Source organism: Polyodon spathula, chromosome 28 (genome assembly GCF_017654505.1).
Source record: "Polyodon spathula isolate WHYD16114869_AA chromosome 28, ASM1765450v1, whole genome shotgun sequence".
In the NCBI taxonomy this organism is placed as follows: Eukaryota; Metazoa; Chordata; class Actinopteri; order Acipenseriformes; family Polyodontidae; genus Polyodon; species Polyodon spathula.
In genome coordinates this window covers 6,042,372-6,066,353 of record NC_054561.1, presented here as the reverse complement: position 1 = coordinate 6,066,353, position 23,982 = coordinate 6,042,372, and the positions used below count along the sequence as shown (strand labels likewise).

Sequence of the window (23,982 nt, the reverse complement as noted above, 5' to 3'; positions counted from 1 at the left end):
ATAAGAATAGTTGTAAATATTCAACCTCTGACCTTATGGTCAACGTCACGGAATAAGAGGTCAATTATTTGTTTTCAACATTCCTTGAAGTAGCACATGCTGACATGCCTGACTGTGTTCTCCAGATGTCGGTGCTTTTACCAGATGAGCCACCTGCTGACTCGGTACAGGGCTCGCAAAATTTTGGTAATGGTACTTGCACTTCGGGCAGTCCATTGCCGACATTTGGTTGTCCAAAAAAATGTCAAGTTGGCCATAATTGAACTATGGACTGTGATTTGTACAAAGTACACTGTACTCAATATAGGTACAGTATCTCAGGGTTCATATACTTTTTCAACATCAAAATTCCATACTTTCTCCAGATTTCCATTTGTTTTTCCCAGACTTGTGTTTTAGTTAGTTTCTACTAGTTTTTTGATGGTTATCCACACAGACGGGCAGCTGCAGAGCATTTTAGCTTTTTGATCCAGAGCAGTTGTTCCTGGTTTTCTAAAAGTATTTGTTATAATCTGGAGGTGCATATCTAGCACGAGACAATGCAGGTATGCAAGTAAGATACAATCTGAGAAATGTCCAATATTTGAGAACTACATTGCATTATTTAAAAATAATAATATACAAAGTTGTATACTGCAAGTATACTTGTGCCAAAATAGGATAGAATGATGGTACCAGTAGTATAATAAAACCAGACGATTCTGGCACAAGTATACTTGCAGTATGTTACTTTTTTGTAAAGCATGATATTGGATTCTGATCCAAACTTCTTTATACCCTCTGTTAAATGTTGAACACTATGGGTGGTGAAAAATAACAAAAATGAAATAACATGTGCACACATTATATATTAAAATGTGGAAGTGTCGTGTATTAAGCATAAAAGTCAAATACTAAATACAGTACACCGTCACTATAACAACCCTGTTTGAGTCCAAAGCCTTTTGTTCGCTATGGTAAAAGGACAATCCAGAACTAACAATATAAGTTAAGGAAGTCACCTTGGATAAAGGCATTAGCTAAGTTTCTAATATTAGTACTGAAGAACACAGTAACCCGCACCCCCTAAAAAAAAAAAAAAAAAATATATCAAAGTTTAGGTTTTGGTTCAATTGCAAATGTTCATTGAAATCTTGATTCCTTATTTAAATAAATAAATAAATAAAAATCAAATGTTGCTTTGCTGTGCCGGTTGCATAGACCTGTACGAGCCAACATCAGTAGCAGTCAGTCACGTGACATATACCAGAGCGCTGACTAGATATGATTGCTAGAGTTGTCTGGGGTGTTACACGGGGCAATCGTCACAGGATTTGGTCGCAAGCAATGTTTACGTGTACGTCACTCCAGAAATCACTCAAGCATTATCAATCAAAAACATTGATCCCTCTAAACGTGTTTTACCGGGCTGATTTTTTTGGTTGTCCCGGAACGTCGGGTTAGCGATTTTTTGCGAGCCCTGCGCTACCTATGGATACATTATCAAGGCTCACTGCTTGTTAGCACACCATCCTACTCCTAAACCTGGTAGCCTATCCAGGTATGAGAGACAACAAAATGGTGCCCATCCTCTATGTTAGACTTATTCCGATTAGGAGCAGAAACAATGCTGGATGAAAAAATCTGCATAATTGCAAAGCATTTTTAAAAGTGGTGCATGCTTTGTATACACATAGCGACAGTATATGGTAATGAAAGCGTTAAGATATTGGTTGATTGGCTGCAATTTTTGTTATGTTCACTATAAAGTATGACAGGCAGATGGACGGAGGGGCACGTTCAGTGCATAAGCATTGACATTTTTAGAATAAGGGCCATAACATCTTGTGCCGTCTGTAAACTCATTGATGTCTTGGTTACCGTTGGTTCCATTAAAATACAGAAAGACTGAGGTCTCCACTTGCAAATGCACATTTTATAAAGTTACAGGTGCACAACCACAAAGCACATTAGAGTCAGGGTTGACCGATTGAAATCACTGATTTAAATCACTTGATTAAAAAAATCATTGATTTTAAATCATTGTTTCATTTACTACCTATTTTATGTAGTTTCTCAAGGAAGAGACATCAAGTATGTTTTTTTTATTAACACAAACATCTTAAACTCTTACTGTCTATAAACTAAAACTGTTACGGCTGTATTTTGATCACAGCGCATAAATGAAGAAATAGAGAAAAATAAGACTGTACTGAAGTGGTATTCTGAAGACCTGCCTTGTCTTGCTCCGTTATAGAGCGCCTGCTCCATCGTTAACATATTCGCCGAAGCAATTCTGATGACGATCAAACACTGTGTTAAGACCCGCTGGAACCAGGTTTATTTAGTGGTGCGATCAGGAGCTTTAACAATTGAACACACTATAAAAAGCAAAGTAGTCCTGAGTAAGAACTGCGTGTGTTTGGACTGACACAGAAAGAGGAAATCAAAGAAAAGTAAAAGAACGAACTGACTGGGATGAGTGAGGGGTATTTTTCTCTGGTGTACTCCATCGCAAAATTCTTGTATTTCACATACTGTAGTTCACATTTAGAGGATGCCACAATGATAAATAATTAGCTTTATTTATGTATTCATTTAAGATTGAGCAATTTAGTTTGTTATTTAACTATTCACAAACCACTATTTCCAACATCGTTAAATGTACAGTTTGGAGGTGCTGTAGAGCTACAACTATGGCACTACAAAGAAATAATAATTTTTTAAAAATCTGATTTAAATCAAATCCAATTCAAATCCCTGATTTAGAATACAAAGCTTTCATGCAAGTCTGGGAAACTAAATAAGAGACCTGTGAAAGTGTGGATTCATGTTAACAATAATAGGCGAAACAAATATTTCAAAGATGGTACTTGTACATGCATGTCTATGCAAGATACTGTAATGCCTGTAGAATACCAAAAGGACACTTAGTTATTGGATTTGCGTTTACATTACATTTAAAATAAACAGAACAATTACAATTTGAGATTTAAAAACTATGCTAAAGTAATACAGGAGGACTTCAATGGTCTTATCAGGGGAGGGCCCATGTGGATTCATATAGTTTTGTGAAGATTTATGAAACCCGATTAGAGATTTTCTGAAAAAAATTGTGATCTGCACATCTCAACTGTTTGGTTAAATACAGTATAATTGTAAATCTCGAGAAACAACTCGCTTCTAAATCTTTTGTAGTCATCTTTGTATTACTTAAGTATAAATACATGTTAATTTGGATTCATATGTTGTTTTTTTCTGACTTTATGTGAACGAAAAGACACACATTTGCCCATTTTCCCATTGGAAATAGTGATATTTTGAAATATCACTGTCCTGGTCACAAAAGCAAAGTTTGTGGGGAATAATAGCCATTTTCTATACTTCTGAGGCATAAGCAATTAGGAAATAACACTTACTACCCAGGAACAAAAATTGTGTTACATAGTGTAATAAACAGAACACACTAGATGTTGACTGACATTTAGTTAATCCTTGCATCCCTGTAAATATGTGTAACGCGATTTAAAAAAGTTATTTTTTTCAATATTAATTCAGAGAACGCATTATGTATAAGCTTTAATTTTCCATTGCACTTTTTTTTTTTACTCAAAAATCATTTGTTTAAAACAAAACAAAAAAATCTTTGATCTATGTAATTTGTCAACATAAGTGGATAGTTAAAAAAAATAAATAATTTATATATATATATATATATATATATATATATATATATATATATATATATATTGTATATATGTATAAAACTGTATTGTAATCTGTGCATATGTAATCTGTTTTTTGTTTATTATTATTATTATTATGTTGTTGTTGTTGTTGTTTTTTAAATAAATAAATAAAAGTTGATTTAGTTGATTCACTTTGTTCCCACAGGGCCAGCACAGGTACATCTCAATAGTGCAGCACTAATACAAAGAGAGACCTTTACTAAGATACAAATAACACAAATGCTTTTAAAATAACCAAATTCCCATTGCGTTTTTTTCCTTAAGATTCTGTTGTTTTTTAGTATTCCATGCAGTACAGCTGCTGTAAGATCGTTGCATTTATTAAAAAAAAATGTGCACGGATGAATCTACCGGTTAATCAACTAATGCCTATTTAAATTAACCAATCAAAAATTTGAGTCGCGTGACGGCCCTAATTTCAATATATACTTTGGTTTGTATGTATTTTTTTTTTTTTTTTTTTTTTTTTACTTTGTAGTTAAGTATTTCAATGTTAAAACGTTATTTGCTTATTTAGGGTTTCTTTGCTTAGAAATACTAACCAGGGCTGTCTGTATACATGAATGTAATATAAAGAGAGCTTGTGTATGTATGTAGATATGGTTTAAACATTTAAACGCTGACACCTGCATAGCATTTAAATGTTCATAAAAATGTACCAAAAGCACATCCATACACTAAAGCACAAACCTGTACAGTTATTAGTCTTTATTTTGAACTGTTACAAATCATGCACTGTGATAAATGAACAGCTTAGTCTGACAGTCTTGTTGGAGAACTTGAATTGGGATGCAGCTGAAGAAATTGGGTATGAGGCAGACAATTTACAAAGTGCTGTCTGGGTTTTATGACAGGGCACTGCCAGCTGTAGCATGCTTTTCAGTCTGCTTCAGATCACCAGAATAGGCTATTTCTTTTGTGTGCAATATTTGCAATTGTTTTAAACCCTGCTGAACCGCCTGCAGTGTTAAAGGAGCATGTTACTTTACCTTTGCTGTATCCTGTGTTGCCCGTATCACAGCAAAATATTTATCAAGATATTTCAGTTAATTATGATGGTTTTTCTTTATTCTCACATCATAGGTACACAAACTAGGGAATTACTTATTGTCTTTTGCTCGTGTGGGTGGGGTGAGGGGTGTTTGGTTTTTGTTTTTGTTTTTTTGGGGGTTTTTTTTGGCACTTTCAAGTGTATCAAGTTCATGCTCCCTCCTGTAACATTTCTGGTGCCCCGGTTGAAATAATTAACATTTTGGAGGAACTGAAAACAGCATTGTTGCAGGAGGGAGCATGATCTGGGTACACAGCGATCTTTAGACATTTATATTTCTCTTGGTGATCATTGCCGAGTAAACGCTGAGAAATGGATTGTCCAGTTAATTTATAACCCATGATGTGTGATTGAAATTTAAAGAGTCAGCAGTATGTTTAAAATATAATGCTGCGATACGAACAACATGGGACACAACAAATTTAACTTAATACATTTCTTGTGAACTTTGCAGGGTGTTCTGTAACACTTCAAGCTGTAAAAACCTGAAAACGTGTTCAGGTATCGTCTTTCTAAATACAGTAAGATGGTCTGAGTGAGAACAAATGTAATCGTTTTATATGGGTCTGCCCTACAGTATAAACTAGCATTTACCACAACGTGATTACAGGCAGTCACATTGGTTTAGGATTCATAGTTTATAGTAAACATGACGGATCTTACTCTAATATTGTGTGCGAAAATACAAATGTATATCTGCTATTCCACTGCGAGATTAAAAAGCATAAACTCAAAATTCGAAATCTTGTAACTGTGTCAAAACTATATATGAAACAGTAAGGTAGCACAGTCGATCACCTAAAATGAACAATACAATACAATCCAGGGCTGATTCCCATCCCCAAGAGCGATTTTTCTAGTAGTACAGATTCATAAATAGTAGTCCATTCTGGATGGGCAGCCAAGTGGATTTCCCATGTAAAACTGTGTTGCTATAGTTTTAATTAAAGGGTGCTTGTATGAGTTTGCAAATTTGCTGCTGCATCTAGTACTAATATCTCATTAACCAGTTCAGCTGACTTCACATTGTCAGTGTTACAAAACCTGTGACCTAAGATGGCTGTCATTTGTGTTTCTTGGAAAAGGACAGTATTTTTTAAAATAAAACATTTGTATTTGATAGCCTACCCTTCACATGTTTAGGGGGAGTAAAGAAGGACATTTTAATTCAGAACATGTAATGTTCAATTGTATTGCCCTTTTTAACAAACCTGCGGTTTACTTTATACAGCAGCATACTAGGTGATTGAGACGGTCACCTGCTGGCAAGAGATGGCAAGTCTCACTTGTAATTGTAGCTTGAATTTCTGTACAAATCACATAATTAATTAATACCTGGGTAAAGCAATGACCTTCAAAGGAGCTTCAAGCACTGTATGAAGATTGCAAACTTGGCTTTAAAAAGGTGAAATAAATCAACAGTAAAAATATACCACTATTGCAGAAATCAAAGTGACATGATACTGGCAGTATACTTCTGCATAGCATTATTGGAATATAGAACAGTGCACGTATTTTAAATAATACAATATATTCACTGGGAGGGAGCTTGACGGGGACATGTATAAATATATACCCAGTATTGCACAAGTTATTAAATGTATCATAAGCTATGGGTATGTGGTGGCTGTCTGCCAGTCCTACCATTAGTTTGTACAGTTATCACTCTTAGATTTGTACATAACTAGAGAACTGCTTATCCAGTTTTGATTAAACTTGAAGAGGATATTCTTTAACTCAAGTTACAGTATGAAAACTCTGGTGGGGGGTGGGGGGGGGGTAAATGGAGCATCCTGTACGTCTCTACCACACTCATACATTTACATATCAAGAGAAACACTTATTCAAACTTGGTTTTGACATTCTATGGAACAGGTTATTGAGAATCATTGGTACACTGACGAAGGCACTAGTTTTAATGTTCGCCTACTTCACTTAGTTTCTTATAGTTTTAATGAGTGTAACTGATAAGCTTGCTTAAAGTAAATGTTTGCTTTATGATTTTCTCTAAGCTAGTGTGAGTTAATCTCAGACATGACTGTAGTTGTGTTTGAAAATCAACTCTCAGGGTGTTGTCCAGACTTTCCTCTGGTATTCGTTGACATTGCACTGCAATAAATAATTAATCAGCTATTGATTTAACTTTTGTCTGAAACACTGCTTCATATCTGGCACAAAGTCAAGCAGTCGGTTTAAAGGGGAGTTTGATTTGTTATGAGTAACAGCTTTAAACAATACAGATCTAATGCTAGTTTCACCGCTGTTTTTAGCTGCTCCTTCTCATGTGATTCCTCTGTTGTTTCTTTCAGGGTCCAGTTAATAACGAGTCTTCCAACCAGAGTTTGTGCAGCGTGGGGTCTCTCAGTGACAAGGAGTTGGAGGTCAGTATGTCCCCATGTAGGAGTTCAGATGTTTGTACTGTAGCTAACAAAATAATTCCGTAAGTCTTACCTTTTGTACACTTCCATTGCTATATAGGTCTCAAATATCCACTTTTGGAAGAAACCTAGTTATATTAAACATGTTTTTTGTTGAACATGATATCTGTGACTACACTTATTTAAAGAAATCTCCTATTATGCGAGCCGTGATTTGTGAGTGTTGTACTTGCTTGGTCAGTGTGAAGTTATCTCCACCTCTTCAAAGGCTGTCATTAATCAGACAGCTGTTTCCTGTATTCACTGACATGCTTTCAGCCAGTAGCATGACCCAGAAGAAACTGCTGAGGTGAAATGACTCGGTAAGTGCAAGCGTATGTAGTGTAAGTGCATCCTGAGAATATGATCTAGAAACAGAGAGCTTTCTTTAACCAAAAGTAGTACCAGTTATAATTTGTTTTTTAATGAAAATGCTGGCTGTAACGTGTGGTTCTTTCAAAACTCTGTGTAGCTAATGAAAGTGCAAAATAAGTAAGGTGCTTTGATGCTCGGTGCACGTGCTCGGTGCTTCAGCGCTCGATGCTCGGTACACGTGCCTTGGTGCTTGGTGCACACGCATGACAATTGGCACACGCACCTCAGCGCACAAGCTTTAGTTCGGCACGGTGCTCGTGCTCGGCGCTTTGACTCTCGGTGCCCGGTCTATGCGTTTCGACACTCGGGTACTTGTACATTGGTGCTTGAACGTACTCGGTTAACCCCCCCCCCTTTGCTATGACCCAATATTGTGCCCGATGGCAGTAATACTACAGTTCCTTCAGAAGCTTTTAGATGTAGAGAAATCTCCCTCTACACTGATGGTATATTTAGCTGCCATATTGGCTTGCTGCGTACGTATTGATAGATTGTCACCAGGATGCCATTTTTTGGCATCTCAGTTCCTGAGGGGCGCAAGGTGTTTGCAACCTCCAAAATGGACCAGCTTACTATCGTGGAGCCTTGATGTGATGCTGGAAGCCCTTACCAAGACCCCATTTGAGCCTGTCCACAATGTGGAGTTGAAGCTCCTGTCTGTAAAAAACGCATTTTGACTAGCTGTTGTTTCAGTTAAGCAGGTGAGTGAGTTACACGCATTATCAGTGCATCCCTCTTCTACTCGCTTCACAGGAGACGGATCTAGGGTCTCCATGCGTCCTAATACAGCATTCTTGTCGAAGGTTATATCTCCGGGCCACTGAACCAGTAGGTGGACTTGATTCCATTCCATCTTCCCCCTTTCTCTTCCCTGGAGGAAGAACGGTTACACACACTCTGCCCAGTGCGGGCATTACAGTGTTATATTGACCGTACATGAGGCGTGAGGCAGACACAGCAGTTCTTTGTGTGTCATGGTTCTAAGACCTTGGGGCAGGCGTTATCAAAGCAACGTCTTTCCCATTGGATAGTGGATGCTATTAAGTTAGCATATGAATCTGTAGACCACTTGCCACCAGGGCAGTTGAAGGCGCATTCCACTAGGGGAGTGGCGACTGCCTGGGCCCTCTTCAGAGGTGTGCACGTGTCTGAGATTTGCGCTGCGGCCAGTTGGGCTACATCGCATACATTTACGAGGTTTTACAGATTGAATGTGCTGGGTTCCTCTGCTCCATCATTCAGAGCATCTGTGTTAGACTCTCTCATGCCGCATAATACAGACATGTAGAGCGTCGAGCTGAGGCGCTGCTCCGCACATGCGTAGATGGACGCCTATGCAGTTGCGTTTTTCACTCGCGACGGCTTGGGTACACTGTTCCCATCCGTGATGGTTATTTTCAAATTGAAAGGGAACGATAGGTTGCGGATGCAACCCTGGTTCACTGAAAGAGAAAATAACCATCAAGTCGCGAGGTTGCCTCAGGAGCCTTCACGGCCTGAAGCAAAGGAGAACGTGATGTTGCGTGTACTGGGTATTCTAAGCCAACAAGGGGGCGGGCTTAGACGTCAGTGCATGCACCAGCCTGTCGGCAGCTTTGACATAAGCTCAGCTAAATCCAACTGCCTGGGGGCGATAGCCCATCCTTGCTGGTTATTTTCTCTTTCAGGGAACTGGGGTTGCATCCACAGCCTATCGTTATTTTTTGTATATAATAAAATCAACCAATAGAAGATCTGCATTTCTTTTTGGCAGTCCAATCATAAGTGAGCACAGGCGGGACATAAGCAGTAAAGGTCTTCAGTTTAACCAATGGGAAAGTCAACAATCAGCCCTGCTTTTACAGCTGTCCAATCATTAATGAGCAGAAGAAGGACATAAATATCCTAGGGTAGGGTTTGGAAGCATTGTTGAATTTAAAAGAAAAAAAAAAAGCAAAGCTGAATTTTGCATGATATTGCTTATTGTAGAGACATTTGAATTATATAGAGAACTTCAAAGTAATATTTCTAATTGCTTTTTACAAATAAAAAAAAAAAAGTCATAAGACAACGGAGACATATTTATTTGGGGTTTCCATTCTCTCAGTTTATTTTACTCGAGTAAACCAGGCTTTTCACCCGATGTCATGCAAATGAATGGGAAAGGTGGGGGTTGATATGTAAATTAGCTTTGCGTAAAGTACTCGTGCTGTTTTTTAGGGCTGCAACGAAGGCTACATTTTGACCTTCAAAGGTTGGGAACACATTACCGAAGGAAGGTTCGAACCTTCGATGGTACTCAATTGCATAATTTTTTGGTGACGTCACCATAGCTACCTGTTTATATTTAATTGAAAATCCTGTTTACAGGTAATCCATATAAATGGATTAAAACATTCACGTGTAGTTTAAATATGTTATATAGAACAGTAATCATGTTTTTATAATTTAAATAAAAATGCAATTACCTTTATTTACACGTATTTGAGCCTGCTTGCGATCTATACAGTAGCTTGCACTGTAGCAGCACCAACTGCTGTGGACAAAGCTTTATTTAACAGTCACCATTCCAAGCAGTTTATCAGTCACATTTTACTACTACTAAAAATTATAATACTAATAATGATAAAAGAAAAAAATCCCAAACAGCAGAGGGACATTTCTTTAAATACAGTTTACGCTATACAACGCTTTGCTGTCGAGATGGTGTGAATGAAGGAATTAAAGGTTTGCCTCTGGATAACATGAGGTGGAGAGCAATCTTCGAATCCCTGGCTGGCATACGAACCTTCGGACAAAAAACAAAAAAAGCTAAGTATATTTCGGCTGATGATCATGTTAAGGTATTTCCCAAAGAAATGGTACATATAGATGAAGGTAATTGTTTTGCACATCTTTTAATGTGTCTTTGGAGAAAATACAATCGATCGCTATTTAGCTTTAGAATCGCACATTAAACGAAAGACCACTACAGAGGCTGCTGAACAGAACGTAAAATAAACAGCTTTCAGAAAACAAACTGGAAAGTCAGTGCAGACAAAAACTATTCCTGTCGGTTGTAGCAAAGTTAAATCGGTACTAGCACAGCCACCTCGCTTCAAACAACCTGCTGCTTTTTAAACACAGTTAGAATTAGGCACTTTTTCATTATTTTGGCTCGGTACTAATTAAATAAGTTATTGGATGGGACAAATAACATGACAATGGACATGCTGCAAATATTGTCTTCATTAAAGTAAGCCAGATGCCCTTGGGTAACCGAGTTTTGGGTCTGTTTCTACTCTATTTCCACATAATTTGGCAAAGTTTTGCCTTACACTTCCAACCAATTCAGTGGATGCTGAATGTGCAGTCTCAATGTATAGGCAAGTCCACACCAGACAGAGAATGTTGGCAGATTCTGTTGGGGGATGTTGCATGCTTGCCTTTAACAAATGACAGCACTCTGTTTTAGTAAGGAGCAAGTCCACTGTATTTAGGCTTTTATAGTGCTCGTAAATATTGTCTACTTAGGTTTATTTAATGTTTAAACAGGTCTGCGAAATGTCCGCGAAATCCAAATTTTATTCCATAACCTACCCACGAGAAATATGTATATTTACCGTAATTTTGAAAGACCCCTATATATGACATACCCCTAAGACTATGCTACTTGGGATCCTTTGTTTTTGGTCTCTAATTAAGGTTGCAGTAGAATCTGAGAACTAGGTTATTTCATATTTTGCAAGAAAGTGGGGGTTTGTGGCAGAGTGGTTGATAGTGTGCAGGTGCACACAGACAGTTGTAATCCAGGTGAAACGGTTTGTTAAAAATAAATTAAAGTCCAGTGCCTGATGGCAAAACAAACAGTAAATAATAATGAAGGTAAGTAATACAGCAGCATGTATTACTTAATTTATAATCTCTGAGTTGCCCAGCAAATAATAATCCTGTTATTATACATCCACACAAAACACATACACTAGTCTGTTAGTGCGTGAATTAGTGCTAGTGGTGCAAATTTGTAGTAAGTGCAGTGCTGTTCCAGGTTTGTGCTGGCCTCTGGCGACAGCTCCGGAACGTGTTAGCTCTAATGATAACACATAACAAATACACAGAATAAAACAAACACTCACCATTATCCACAACAATACAGGTAATTCTGGGACACTTAATAACAACCAAAACGAAGGAACAGATTACGATTCTCCGTCCCTTTTTTTGCTGTCACGCATGACCCTTTGGTAAACGAGAGCAACCGCCTTGAAACATATATCAGTGGACAGGAGAGGGACTGATGTTCACTTCCTTCACTGGGACTTGTTTAGAGCTAATAAAAAAAAAAGAGGAGAAACAATGTAAATCTGATGTATTTGACTTATAATTATATTAAAAAATGTATTCTTTCTTGTGTGTTTTAATATATATGTTTTTACAACATTTGTAAATGTCAAGAAAGGAGTGGATATAACTAGATACTGTTTCATGAGCAAAATGTATCCGGTATGTTTGTTTTTTTTTCTTCCTTATTACTGATAATGGAATGAATAACTTATTTTATTTATTAATATTTATTTTGAGAACATAAATTGAGAGTAGTGTCCATTATTGCTTGTAAGACCCTGAGAATAAACATGTATTATGTCATTGCAATCCCTCAGGTGAAACAATGTCTTGTAATTTGTCTAAACATCAATCATTTTCAGCAAAACTTTCGGGAAGTATTGTAATGTCCCACGGGTCATAGAATAACATGTTTTTATACATGTATCTCGAAGCAGAATACATAAAAAAAAAAAGTTTGTATGGTTTCTCAAGTACTTTATAATGTTCCCCAGAGTGTTCTGAAGAAAGGACACCATTTCCAAGATGTAAAAAATAAATTTTTAGTGACTATTTATAGGAAGAGAGTCAACTACAGCCAAAAAACACCTGGTCCTGGGGGAGCATCCCACTGAAAAAAGCTTGGTCCTGAAAGGGTTAAAGGTAAATCTGCTGGTGACTCAATGACACCTTGAAATGTTAATGAAGTCAAATGGTGCTCGTCCACATTATTATCACAGTACAAGCAGCAGATCTGGCTGGTCAGCAATGCAAGAGATGTCAAGATCGAGTGTCTGAGAAGTAGGTATCTTGTGCGGTGTGTGTGTGTCTGTGGGAGAATTTGATTTACTGGTAAGGTACTATAATTTTTCTAAGACTGGTCATCAAGTAAGCCCAGAAGCATCACAGTTGTTCATAATGAAACATTTGAATTTCTCATTTTTTTATTCAATAGACTCCTGAGAAAAAAACGAATGAACAGAGGAACAGGAAGCGGAAAGTGGAGCCGTATGATACTAGTCAAGGTAAAGGCTCTTTTTTCTCTGAGCATATCTTATGTAGAGCACAGTGGCTTACATTGCGTTATCATAGGTGATGTAAAACCACACCCATGGTTAAGTCTTAACAAGTATGTTGTTGCCTTTTAGCACAAGATGAATGTGTACAGTAGTTCTGAGTAAAAGCTATATAATAGAATTAGACAGCATGTTTTGAAAAGTCTCAGTCAAGTCTTTCGTTTCTGTATTTATAAGATTTGTCACACATTAAGAACATAAGAAAAGTTACAATCAAAATAGGTTAGTACATGAATGCTTCCCTGATTCCTAGTTGATCCCAGAACTGTATTGCTTTTCTTTAATATTTTTTTTTTCTAAATTCAGCACTGTTTTGGATGGTCCCAGAACTGTCTGGTTGGTTCTTAAAGAATCTCAATGATTCAACAGCAACAAGAAGTCTTGGTAATACATTCCATGCACTGACGGATTTATAGCCCTTAACATTATATTTATGTCCAAAAGTATGTAAAATACCAGGAAGGATGGTCTTTTAATTATGTAGCCAGTGCTATTTAGATCTTATGCCCCTTTACTGGATCTGAGGGAAGGCTTTGTACGTTAAAACTCCCTCTACAAGCAGCCCTGTTGTGGAAACAGGAAGAGTAGATTGGATAAAAGCACAGAGCAGAGTCCTGCGTGGGTAAGACTCGCTACTATAAGAACTGACACGAACCCGCGACCCGACCCACTTTAATAAGACCTACAACTCGACCCGAAACCACAAGCGTTTGTCCTTTACCTACTTCCTGCGTCGACTGACTCGCTCACATTCACACACAGATACATCTACCATTCTGCACAGTTTGAGTTTATACAATAGGCTATACAGCGTGGTTGCTTTCTCTAGTAATCTGGATATACGCCATCCACTCTATCGTGGGTGTCGGGTTCCAGTATAAATCTGCTATATATCGAGGGCCGCAATATAGCAAGAGACCCATAGAAAAACAAATAGGCTAACAAATAAATATTGTACACCAGTCCCTCGTTTTATCAGGTGCGTCAGGGTCCAGTACAAATCCTCTATACAACCTGCTTTTTCTCATTTTTCGTATAAAAAGCAGCACGCCGTTTTAATTCGTACAACAGAGGGTAATTGCTTCTCATTAACTTCAGTCTCCAGTTAATTTCATGAGTCTTCCTCTTCATTGTCAAATGCCCAAACCCACTGCATTGAAAGAATCCATTCCCAACAAAAACACAGAAGGCTTGTTGTTAGGGAGCTGACGTCACTGACTTTTTTTACTTGTGCATTGCTGCCGCACGTGAAAACCTTGTTGGCTAAAATTAAAACCGCTTCAGCAAGTAGATACATAATTTGCTTTGTGTTATTGTGCAATACGTGGTATGATAACAGTACGATATTAATGCTTTGTTTTTAATTGTTTTGTATATTTTTGTTTGTGACGTGCAATACGAAATAAAATGAACAGTAATTCTAAGTGCTTATGTATATTGCAGCTAAGGCATACGCAGTTAGACCGTAAAAATTGGGAGCCAACTCTAGGATGCAATATATCCGAATCCACAGTATAGCAAGGGGCAATATAACAAGGGGTGGGTGTATTTTAACATTGTAACATATTAACTATCTCTGCTTACTATACTATAAATACCTGTCTATTCCTTTCATGCCACTAGTTGAAAGGGAGCTACACCTGTGCTTTCGCAGTGATGTACCAGTTTTGTGGCTGTCTTCCACAAGAACGTGACAGGTTTTATTTTCATTCGTTATGATTCCAAAATAATTCCACTATTATCCACTACATGATATAAACCCTGCTCTGTCTTTTGTTTCACCTCATCCACAGCCATTTTTAAAATCACCAAGCAGACATGATAAAAGGATCTTGCGACGTATCAAACAAGCAGCAATACAAACAGAGAACCCTGCTTAGACAGCTGACTCCTCCCTAATCGCCTCCTGCTTTAGTGCAGGAAATACCTGTGCACTTAACTTCTAATACGTTATTTGGGAAAGGGTTACAGACGAGTGGACAGAAAGAAATTAACGATTCAAATTACATTTTTTGACCCGCACCCGAACCGATGATGATATCAACTGCAATTCATATTTGAAAATACATGTGACATTACCTGCAGTAATAGTGTGACAAGTTTAATGCTTTCTGGATACAGAAATTGCAGCAAGACCACACTGATTTGTGTGTCTTATAGTTAGATTCAGATATTAGGATCCAATGTGTAAGTTATGTTTAAGGTACTTGTTGTTAAGATTCTGTCTCTTGTGCCTCTTCATTCCCCAATGCCTGCACACAGACAGCAATGTTTCTCCATTCCTGGCAAACTGACAGTAGTTGTGGTAACAGCATTGATTATACCAGCAGAGAGCACTGTGCCGTTGCTTTTGGCGTGCTGTTTATAAATTCCTGTCAGCATTCCAGAATAAATATGTTTTTCCCTTTCTAGGGAAAGGCACAACAAGAGGGCATAAAATTAGTGATTACTTTGAGGTGAGAAAAATATATATCTTTTTTTAACTTCTGTTTTTCCTTTTTTGTTTCACAGAGGGACCAAAATAGAAATGCATTCCAACAGGGATGGAAAGATTTGTATTTCATTTTATAATATATGAATTTGTAAATATTAATTTACACTTTCAACAAAAAAATTAAACATTGGAAATGCCAGATTTACTTATAATCTTCTCAATCAGTAGTCTGTTTCTGATACTGGACACTGGTTCTGCAGTCAAAATAATGCATACTGTTAAAACCCTGCAGTGTTGCAAGAAGCACATTCCTCTACCTTTGCTGGGTCCCGTGTTGATATTCAAATATTTCTCCCAAAACTGAGCAATATTGTTATTTGGCATGTTCTACTGCAAACGTATTGCCGTTTGTTGTTTTGGACGTGCTAAAGTGTTTGACTCACATGGTCGGTAACCCTGGGTTTTCTCTGTGCCAGTTTGCAGGTGGTAGCGGCTCAGGAACAAGCCCTGGCAGGAGTGCCCCTCCTGTGGCTCGGTCTTCACCACAACATTCCTTATCCAACCCACCTCCATTCGTGAGTATTCAGCCTTCCCCTGCCACAGCTTTCATAACCACTTGCTCATCTGCCTATGACTATAGCTATAGCCACGTTCCATTTGCACATTTGGATATGAACAAATTCAACCCTCCCCCCCGAATTCCCCTGCCAGTGTAAATAAGTGTGAGGTTTGCAGGAATGGGGTTAAATCTGTCTCTGGCAACAATCACAGGTGTGGCCATTCCCCATTTAGGTAATTGAGTGATAATTGGGGAGTGGCCACCTGTATATAAGGAAGTAGAAATCATTTGTGTAGGAGAGGGAGTTTGGTGAGTGGAACTGTGTTTTGTTTGTGAAAAGTAGTGAAGGCGAATGCCCAGCCTACGTTTTGATTATTTAGTTTGACTTTTCATTTTGGCCCTCATTCCGCAGTTTGTTTGTTCCTGTTTATGTGTGTTTGGTTAATAAATGTGAGCAACAGAGCTTCAATGCAGCTTCTGTCTCTGATTTCTGCCGGTAACGTCTTGGGCCGTGACGCCATCCTGGCACACCCTTTTCCGCTTAGAAAAACCCTAAACACACTGTGTAGTTTTTTTCTGTGATTTGTTATGGAATGACCCTATGCAATTAAGTGCTGTACACTTTGTCTAATAATCAGTTACATGTTGAAGTAATTTGAAAAAGTGACGAGGGCCTAATATGATGCCTTTTCTGATTTAATTACAAACATTCCCAATATGTTTAAGCTTAAACCTTGTTAATCTCCAGGTACAGCAAGGAAGCCCTTCATCTACAGGCTCGTCAAACACTGACCATTCCTGCAGCTCCCAGAAACCCATCTCTGTCCTGCACAAATCCACACAGGTAAAGAACATGCGTATCTCTTGTATTTCCCATCCAAGCAACATAACTATAAAACAGGTCCATTTTCTAATTCTTCATCATAGTTCTCATTTACTGCCTTTTAAGTGAGTATTTTGAAGTAGTGTGATTGCTCTTGAATTAATTGGACTGTAAAGGCAAAAAAAAGAACAGGTTGACAAACCAACTTGATCCAGTCTTGGGCAGTGGAAGTTATGAGCTGAGAACTGCTTAAGCACTCCCTTTCATATACACACACACACGTGACAGATACCTGACCTGTACTGCTTTTGTAAAGTGTACATATTTCAGTTACCATTGTTAGTCGATGGTTAAGCTCAAAGATTGGTACACATGCATCCTTTTATTTTTTTTATAATTGTTGGCTTTATTGTGCTGTTAATACTTTATTACCAAACAACTGTCTTTGTATTTTGTGCTTAAAGCAAATAGTTTTATGATGTTGCTTCATAAGGGTTAATATGAAAGTAAACAATATATGAAGCCAGCTTTTCTTAAATATACATTATTGTACATCTAGATAATGAACAAGTCCTGTTTTAAGAAAGTTTAAATTCAGTTATTGAGAACCTGTGTGTTGGTGTACTTGCAGTCAGATCTTACAATAGAGAAGCTCACTGCCCTGGAAAACAACAAGAACTCTGACCTGGAGAAGAAAGAGGGCAGGATAGATGATTTATTACGGGTAAGAATGATGCTTCCTCTATTGAGCATTTGATACACACCACTGTGTGGTGTAGGTTAAAAACCAAGAGGCAAGCAATGTATATGTATGTATTTTTTATAAACTGAGTCATTTGCCAATTCAGACATTCCTATAGCAGAGATACGTATATTTTTTAAAAATCCTGTCATCGAGTCTTCATCCTCAACTCTTCTGTCTTCAGTAGCTGCTAGGTTTTGTTGTATTTGTTGTATTTTCTCCATTTTGAGTATGAACTTGCTATTGGTACTCCGATGTATTGATTTATTTACTAAGGCATGTAGTGATCTTCACTGATTCCCAACATTGTATCTTCAGACGAACTGCGACTTGAGGCAACAGATTACTGAGCAGCAGAAGATGCTGGAGAAGTACAAAGAAAGGTTGAACAATTGTGTGACCATGAGTAAAAAGCTGCTAATAGAGAAGGTAAGGAACCATTTGAACTCTGGGTGAAAGGTGTTTATGGCTACTATCCTGTTTTTTTTAAGCTAACTGTTGTGTCATAGATCTGGAATTATAGAAGGAACACACTGCTAAATCCAGGATGCTAACCTGAGTGTTAATCTAAAGTCAGTACTTGTTCCTGAAGATTGACTCTGTGATATTGGAAGATACATATTTAACAGTACTTGGGTAGCTGGAAGAGAAGTTTAAACACTTTGGAAATCCTCAGTCCTTTACATATTTTATTTCTACTGTAAGAATGCATGTACCGTTACAGTAAAATACAATACATTTTCTGGAGAATTGGTAGAATTACAGTTAATCCCAAAAAGAGATTTTGTTGTGAGGGCATCTGTAACACACAAGGAGGAAGGTGTGAATTAGTCACAATGTATCATCTGCCAATTATATTGATAACGAGCTCTTGGAAGATGTGACATGTTGGTTTTCTTGTTCAGTCCAAGCAGGAGAAGATGGCATGTCGAGACAAAAGCATGCAGGACCGTCTCAGACTGGGGCATTTCACTACAGTCAGACACGGAGCCTCCTTCACAGAGCAGTGGACAGATGGATACGCCTTTCAGAACCTCATAAAGTAAGGAGACACAGTCTCAAAGACTTGTGGCACTGTTGTAACTCTTTCAGTACAATGCGAGTACAACTCAACCAGCAACGTCTTTGCAGCTTCAATTCACTAATTTAAAAAATAAATTAAAAACTGATGTATTTTGACTCTATCATGAATGGCTCCCCCTATTTTATTTCATTAAGCTTCTCATGCTAAAATATCTTCAGGGGGAGACACCTTAAAAGAAAAGCAGATGAAAACAAAACAATATCTTTTTAGGAGTCTGTGGCAAAGTGGTTTGTAGTGCACAGGTGCAGTGGTGATGCGGTGCTCAGGAATGATAGACACAGGACAGTTCACGGTGAAAAAGCAGCTCTTTATTTGCTGACAAATAATAATTAACTGGCTCTACACAACGGTTTGTCGCTCAGATAAACCATGGTTTCAGTCCCGAAATAATAATAATACACTAAACAAGACACACACAAACACAACACGGTCACAAGTCCAGAGTGAGTGCTGTTAGTGAAAGTGGTGATTTACAGGTTTATTCTTGTACAATGGTGAAGTGTAGTCTGGGTTTAATTGCTGGCAGTTTAGTTACAGTTCCCGGAGGTTTAGCCTTCTATAATGACAAGCACAGACAGTTAGCAACAAACAAAACACATAACACTTACGGTAATTAATTACTTCCGTTTCCCGAATGGATCCTTTCAGTAACCATAATGAAGGAACAGATTACATAGTCACATCCCCTATTATACCTTCAGTCACACCCCCTGCGATAGCTAGTTCAATCACGTCTCCTCCAATCCATGACTGACACATCGCGTACCGCATTAGGGTTATGACTTTGGGCATTGTGACGCCGACTGAACCTGGAATGAACTGCCAGACCATCTGGTACATGGCACACTTCCTGTTATACAGCGCCCTCACAGGTCAGGAGGGAGATTGTTGACTAGGATTCATTCGCTCTGTCACAGGGTCCCATTTAATTTTCTTGCCACATTTTAAAATGGTCTTTTTGTGTTAAATGTTTAATATTTTTAGTGATTTAAATACCTAATATTTATAATTGTTAATTAGGGTATTTATTACACTGGTTGTTCTATTACAGTATCAGCATTTCACTAAACAGCAACTTATGTACTTGTTTAACAAACAATTTTTTGGTGTAATTTATTTTGTAATTGTAACCTGCACAATAGTGGTCATCTGTTGGTCTTATTTATCCAGTGAAAGTATCACTGGAGACTGCTGTTGTACTGTAAGCCTCAATTTAATGTGCTTACCAGATTCTGATATGCTGCAGGAAGAAAATACATTGGAGACTAACAATGTACTGATTAATCGCTTCATTGTATATTTTCACATGGGTGTTTCAGTATTAATGTGTTCTGTATTGTAATTTTTGTTTCATTCAGACAGTTCCTTTAGCAAATGCATGTGATCTCAAGTTCATGTTAATCTATGCTTATACGTAAAACATGCCCCTGCTGCCACAAGTAATACACATTCTAAATAAATCATGTTGTTACACTTTTTGTGGTGGATTATTTCAATTAAAGTTAATAAATAAATAAATAAATAAAGTAAATAATTATCATCTTATTTATTATAATTGTTTGCTGAATCAGAAATGCCAGATTGAATTCCATTAATCAGTGCAACTCCACTGGTAGTTGGGACTCATATACTGTAATTCTATGCATAGGTGAAGTAACTCGTACATGTGTGGTATGCACTTGACCCCATCATTTACATCTGTGTGTCATCTGTGGTGTTGTTTTTTTTTTCAGACAACAGGAGCGAATAAACTCCCAGAGAGAGGAGATCGAGAGGCAGAGGAAGATGTTAGCAAAGCGGAAACCACCAGCTATGGGCCAGACGCCACCCCCAAATATCGAGCAGAAACAACGGAAAAACAAAACCAACGGTGCTGAAAGCGAAACGTAGGTCCATGTCGCTGTGGCCAGTAGTGATACTAGTTTACTGCGTTGTTTTTAATTGGGATATTCAAAAGGTAAGCCACTTATGCAGAATTTATGAATCAGATGTCTGTGGAGCCTTAAGTGAACTTCAGTCCTGAGGGTTGCATTCTTCCATTTTCTACAGGGTGATTCGAAATCCGTGTCGGAGCATCATTAACACTGCAGGGCACGTGAGGGATGAAATGCTAAGGAAAAATGTCTGACAGACTCTGATGTATTGTTTGGCCACCAAAGGGTTGTTCAGTTAACATTTAGGAGGCAGTATGGTCCAGTGGTTAAAGTCCAGGGCTTGTAACCAGAAGGTCACCGGTTCAAATCCCACCTCTGCCACTGACTGATTCACTGAGTGACCCTGAGCAAGTCACTTAACCTCCTTGTGCTCCATCCTGCGGATGAGATGTTAAATCAGTGTCCTATTGTAAGTGACTCTGCATATAATGCACTGTTCACAGCTTACCTCTGTAAAGCGCTTTGTGGTGGTAGTCCACTATGAAAGGCGCTATATAAAAATAAAGATTATTATATTAATTAAGTGGAGTTGAAAGAAATGCAAAAGAACAATGTTGTGTGAATTATGAAGCTCCCTGTATAGCTCATCTTTACAACACAGAGCACTCTTTGGACCCGTTTCTGCAGACCTATATGGTAATTTTTTTTTTTTTTTTGCAGGTTAACTTTAGCAGAGTATCACGAACAGGAGGAGATTTTCAAACTTAGGCTTGGGCATCTTAAAAAGGTAATTGCAGCTAGCATTAGGATTGCAATTTGCATTAGCAATTTAATTTATCAACAATGTGAAAACATTATTGTGAAATGCAGTCTAAGTTCAGACTGGACAAAGAGACTTCCTTTTAATATTGATGTTGTCTTTTAAGCTGTTCTCTGGTTTACTGACTAGGTTATCCATTATGAGTCATACTTTTTCAATATAGTTCCTACTTTCAATGAATAGCAATCTTTCTTGTGAGTTACAGCAAATGCTGCCACTTAATATGTAAACCAAGGATACTGCATTATGAGGTGCTGTCAGTATGTTCTGACATGCAATGAACTTTTTCCAAACACTCAACTGTACATTTATAGTGGAGCTAAATAAAATCTGGACATTTTCTATATGTTGATTAGGACTTATTAATTTATAATTTATTAATGTGTAAAGCTGTTTATGTTTCATCATGAATGTTTATGCAGGAGGAAGCTGAGATCCAGGCTGAGCTGGAACGTTTAGAGAGAGTACGAAATCTGCACATCCGAGAACTCAAGAGGATACACAACGAAGACAACTCGCAGTACGTCACTCTGTCTTCTCATTCCAGAGTTCACAATGTAAGCATATCTTGTGGATAATGCATTAACAAGTTTTGTTGTGTTTTTCAGGTTCAAAGATCACCCCACACTGAATGACCGGTACTTGTTGTTACATTTACTGGGAAGAGGTGGATTCAGTGAAGTGTACAAGGTAGGATGTTTCAAATGTTGAACAGTACGCCACATTTTAAATGTATGGTGAGGGTATGAATGGTTTACCTAGTCATGTTGTTGATTCTGAATCACTTGGATCCTTTTAAGACCCACCTTCAATAAAGTTTTGAGACCAGTCAGTTATCCAGATGGGCATAGATGGCCGCCTCCTAATTTGTAATATATTTTTTTTATGATCTTACAAAGATTAGACTGTTTCTAGAATGTAAATGTTACTTTTGCTGTTTTAGTTTTCTTCTTTCATAGTGGTTTTAGCTTGTGTTATTTAAAGAATAAGCTCTTTCTCAGATCTTTGATGCAACAGTAAATCGAGTGCTATTCCCCAAGGTGCAATAGCTGTATCCTAAAACACGTTGGTGCAGTCAGTCTGATGTGGGACCGAACCTAGGTTGGAGAGTTTTATTCATGCATATTCCATTTTTAATGGTGCTATCAAATCCAGATCACTTTAAAATAATGTCTTAAAAATGTTTTCCATATATAAACCTGGTTTTAGTTATTGTCATCAATGGCTTGGTCTACATGCAAAAATGAAAATAAGCCTCACCTTTTTGTCATGCTGTTTTGTTGGTACCTTTCAGGCAATTTGCATTTAAATTGGGGTTGTGCTGAAGAACTGCAAGTAGAGCCACCAGTTGTTTTTAATTATTTATTTTTTTTAAGTGAGGGGAAACTGCGTTTGCAGATACCAACAAAAATACCAATATTCCATAAGAGAGCTTTTGTACTATCCATGCATTATTCGCTGCAATTGTTTTGACTGCTTATATATTTCTATACATGTTATACACGTATATATAGAATATATATAAGGCTTCCAACTAAAGGGTAGCTTCAGCCATTCTGATCCTTATGGTCCTAAAATCTAACATGTCAGGTTAATGATATAAAAAATACCCAGTCACAATGTTTAATGTTTTTCCAAATACTGGTAGTAAATCTGCAATAGGCTACCCTACTCACCCACATTTCTGTACTAATTCATGGAACTATCAGTTTTTTTTTTTATGGTAATTTTTATGAAACCAGTCTTGTCCTATGACTTGGGTTTAAGAGATTTAACTTCAACTCCTATATAAGGTCAGACAAGCCTGGTGCTGAGGTCAGTAGCCTGCAGCAATAATATAGGAGACCACTGGCACGAGTTCCTAGCTATGCTAATTGTATACATTTTGGCTTGGTTGGTACCCATGATAGATGCTACTAGTGTAACATGAATTGCACCTTATCTTGCTGTTAATGAACTGAAAAGTCAAAGCGTAAAGCAATCTGATATCTAGTCACAAAATTGAAAATAACAAAAGTGTAAAAGATAAGATGCATTTTTCTGTGCTTTGCAAAGGGCTTTTATTATTATTATTATTTTTATTTATTTCGCAACATGTTTTTTTGTTTTTCTTTGTTTTTTTTTTTTTAACCTTGCTCATAAAACCACTAAATTTATAAAGATCTATCATTTTAAGAGTCACCTGCAAATGGCAATAATTGAAAACGTTGAATACATAATGTCATTTAGTAAATAAATAAATAAAAAACCTTGTCAATTTGCATGGCTTTTTACCAGATAGTGTGAGGAATCTGCATAATCTGTGCATGCTATGTCATTATTTGAATGAAAGCCTAAAATATGAAATCTTGTCAGTTCCACTAAAAAAGCTTTTGTCGTGTGAGGTAGTCCATCTATTGTCCATTCCTTATAAGTATAAAGGAGCCTTGCTGCTTTCATTCAGACCGTTGTACAGTGTTGCCTAACCTTTGAAAAGCCCTTAGGAGGGGGCCTATCAGCAAAGTGATAAATCTTATGCTGTCCATAAAAGAATTCATAGGTTACAGGGAGTTTTGTAATGTTGAGTTTTATTTGTTAGTACAAATAATTACAGCAACAAATTTGATTCAACAACTTTGTGTGGACGTGACATACATGTAAGCGAAAACACAGGAGTAGGGCTGCTGATACTTGTCCTTTTGCTTATAAAATGATTTAAAAATGTTACTACAATAAAAA

The 23,982-nt window shown here is 37.5% G+C and overlaps 1 protein-coding gene across 4 annotated transcripts in view; it reads left to right on the top strand.

The window, feature by feature from the left end:
• Positions 1–23,982, top strand: part of LOC121301837 (serine/threonine-protein kinase tousled-like 2) — a 40,829-nt gene that overhangs the window by 3,950 nt on the left and 12,897 nt on the right. The window contains exons 3-15 of one of the 4 annotated variants that reach the window (XM_041231465.1): positions 7,089–7,160; positions 12,808–12,877; positions 13,235–13,312; positions 15,341–15,384; positions 15,839–15,937; positions 16,670–16,765; positions 17,376–17,468; positions 17,805–17,915; positions 18,392–18,528; positions 20,304–20,456; positions 21,165–21,231; positions 21,687–21,784; positions 21,873–21,954. In XM_041231465.1, coding sequence (XP_041087399.1) covers positions 7,089–7,160; positions 12,808–12,877; positions 13,235–13,312; positions 15,341–15,384; positions 15,839–15,937; positions 16,670–16,765; positions 17,376–17,468; positions 17,805–17,915; positions 18,392–18,528; positions 20,304–20,456; positions 21,165–21,231; positions 21,687–21,784; positions 21,873–21,954 — 1,200 coding nt within the window. The remainder of the gene's footprint in view (positions 1–7,088; positions 7,161–12,807; positions 12,878–13,234; positions 13,313–15,340; positions 15,385–15,838; positions 15,938–16,669; positions 16,766–17,375; positions 17,469–17,804; positions 17,916–18,391; positions 18,529–20,303; positions 20,457–21,164; positions 21,232–21,686; positions 21,785–21,872; positions 21,955–23,982) is intronic. The other 3 variants (XM_041231467.1, XM_041231466.1, XM_041231468.1) reach the window with 3 other exon arrangements.